At 40.8% G+C, this 2,500-nt stretch overlaps 1 protein-coding gene across 1 annotated transcript in view; it reads left to right on the forward strand.

Annotated features, from left to right (window-relative positions):
- The window catches only part of ptpn20 (protein tyrosine phosphatase non-receptor type 20), a gene marked incomplete at both ends in the record, with an annotated part of 50,858 nt that overhangs the window by 29,447 nt on the left and 18,911 nt on the right, over positions 1 to 2,500 (forward strand). The window contains 3 exons of the mRNA XM_080036832.1: positions 231 to 681; positions 1,150 to 1,251; positions 1,581 to 1,739. Of these exons, the coding sequence (XP_079892958.1) occupies positions 231 to 681; positions 1,150 to 1,251; positions 1,581 to 1,739 (712 nt within the window). The remainder of the gene's footprint in view (positions 1 to 230; positions 682 to 1,149; positions 1,252 to 1,580; positions 1,740 to 2,500) is intronic.

Raw genomic sequence — 2,500 nt, forward strand, 5'->3', positions numbered from 1 at the left:
ATCTTTGTTTTGAAAATTACTATATGAATAAAGTTTAATTTCGATTTTTATAACCAAATTTGGCAACTTAGTGACTTGAAATTGGTAGTCGAATTGGGCTACTTCAATCGAATCGTTGAGTATTCGGGGGGTCCCCACTTTTAAACATACAGTATATTGAAACTGTTTAAAATGATTGCCAATATAAATGTATTAATAAATAACAATCCAATGTGTTTGTTTATCTGCAGTGGAGTGAGAGAGGAGGCGGATGGCAGCGTAACCTATTGCATGATGGGTAACGGCCTGACCATAATGGCGGACGAGGAATATCTCACCATCAGTTCTACCCTGGTGCCGTCACACACTCCCCCCACCAACCTCCCCTCCGCCCTGCGTTCACACACCTCCAACAGCCCGTCTGCTTTCAGCTCCCAAAGACCCAGCATTGGCCCTCAAGTCGCCGCGACGACAACGACCACCACCACAATCTCGTCGCTAGGGCCCTTAACCGACACCCCGACAACCTGTTCGCTAGCTCACCCGTCTCAACCGCTAACGACCCAACCGCCCAAACTCAAGCTGCATCCCATTCAACAGGGGATTCTACAGACGCCATACAGTGCAATGGCAAAGGGCAACAGGCCTAAGGTAGCGCCGCCCCTACCTCCGCCACCAATACTGTCCCCTATAACAGCACAGGTAAGTGTAACTAGTACACACACACTTAAGAAACACACACACACACTTAAGACACACTCGCTCACTCACACACACACACACACACACACGCACACACACACACACACACACACACACACACATTTTTTTTAAGACACATACACTTAAGACACACACACACACGTTTAAGACACACACACACACACATACACACACACTTAAGACAGACAGACACACACACACACACACACACACACACACACACACACACACACACACACACACACACACACACACACACAGACTTAAGACTCACTCACTCACTCACTCACTCACTCACTCACTCACTCACTCACTCACTCACTCACCACTCACTCACTCACTCACTCACTCACTCACTCACTCACTCACTCACTCACTCACTCACTCACTCACTCACTCACTCACTCACTCACTCACTCACTCACTCACTCACTCACTCACTCGCAGGTTTTTTTCGAGACGCCGTACAGTGCAATGGCTGAGGGCAACAGGCCTAAGGTCGCCCCTCCGCTACCTCCGCCACCTATACTGTCTCACATAACAGCACAGGTAAGGCCCAGAAAAAAAGATACCTGCGTTCTAGTACCCTTAATTCGCTGCTTTTTAATATGGTAGAAAAAGATTTAGGATGTCGCAGTACATGTGGTCAGATTTAGCATGCTTAACAATAGCCGGATGCCCTACCTCCTCCACCTATAATCTCCCCTATAAAAGCACAGGTAAGGCACACAAGAGATTCCCTGCTTTCCAAATACACATACAGTACTTCCCGGCTACTTAGTATGGTAGAAAAAGATTTAGGATATCCCAATTCATGTGGACAGATGTAGCATACATAACCTAACTTAAATGTATTCTTGTATTGTTTCATATCCTAGGTCATGTCTGGGGTGTCCCACTCTCCCACTCCGCTTGCCCTAACTCTACCCCATGGGATCCTGACCCCCCCTCCCCCCGGGTACAGCCAACGGGGCAACGAGCCGGATTACGATGATTATCAATATGAAATGGGTGATGATGAAGAGAGTCGACGAAAGGCAAGTCTGCTTACCACTGGAAATCTGGTCTGAAATATTTTTAAAAATCAATATATGATATGATATCAAAGTTGGGTGTCTCAATACGCTTTTTTATACAAAAATTTGATTGAAATTAAATGTTCATAAATATTATGAAACCAGTAAAAGCATTTTTTACTGTCTAGAACGTTTGCCGGGACTGTGTGGGCGTGGCTCCCAGGCTCATGTTTCAAAAGGTCTCCATTGCAACAGTCACTTCCAGTCATGGAATAATTTTTTTATATTTTTATAATTTAATATATTTTAATTTTTTTAATTTTTATTTAATTTATTTATTTCAGACATATCAAAAATACAAAACAAAAAACGAAAATCACAGAATTTTTTACTATTTTTCAAATGAGTTCACAAATGATAATTGAAAAAAATAATAATAAAAAAAAGCATATTAGATATATTACATTAACCAACATTGATATGTCTGAAAATGAGTAGGAATAAGTAGAAATTTATTTAATCCTACCCCTTTTCCACAACTCAATAATTCATATTTATTAAATTCAATGGTAACACTTTACAACAAGGGTACATTAATGAACTGTTAGTTAATCCTTAATTAAGGCTTAATAAGTATGTATTAAGCATTGCCTAACTGTTAATAAATGCTTATAGTAAATGCTTAATTAACATAAACCAGCATTAGTTAGCGAAGCATAAACTAACCATTAATAACTAAGCATTAAGACTTACTTAATATTATAATTATAATAATATGCATT

Source organism: Ammodytes marinus (assembly GCF_949987685.1).
Source record: "Ammodytes marinus genome assembly, chromosome: 11".
NCBI classification, from domain to species: domain Eukaryota; kingdom Metazoa; phylum Chordata; class Actinopteri; order Uranoscopiformes; family Ammodytidae; genus Ammodytes; species Ammodytes marinus.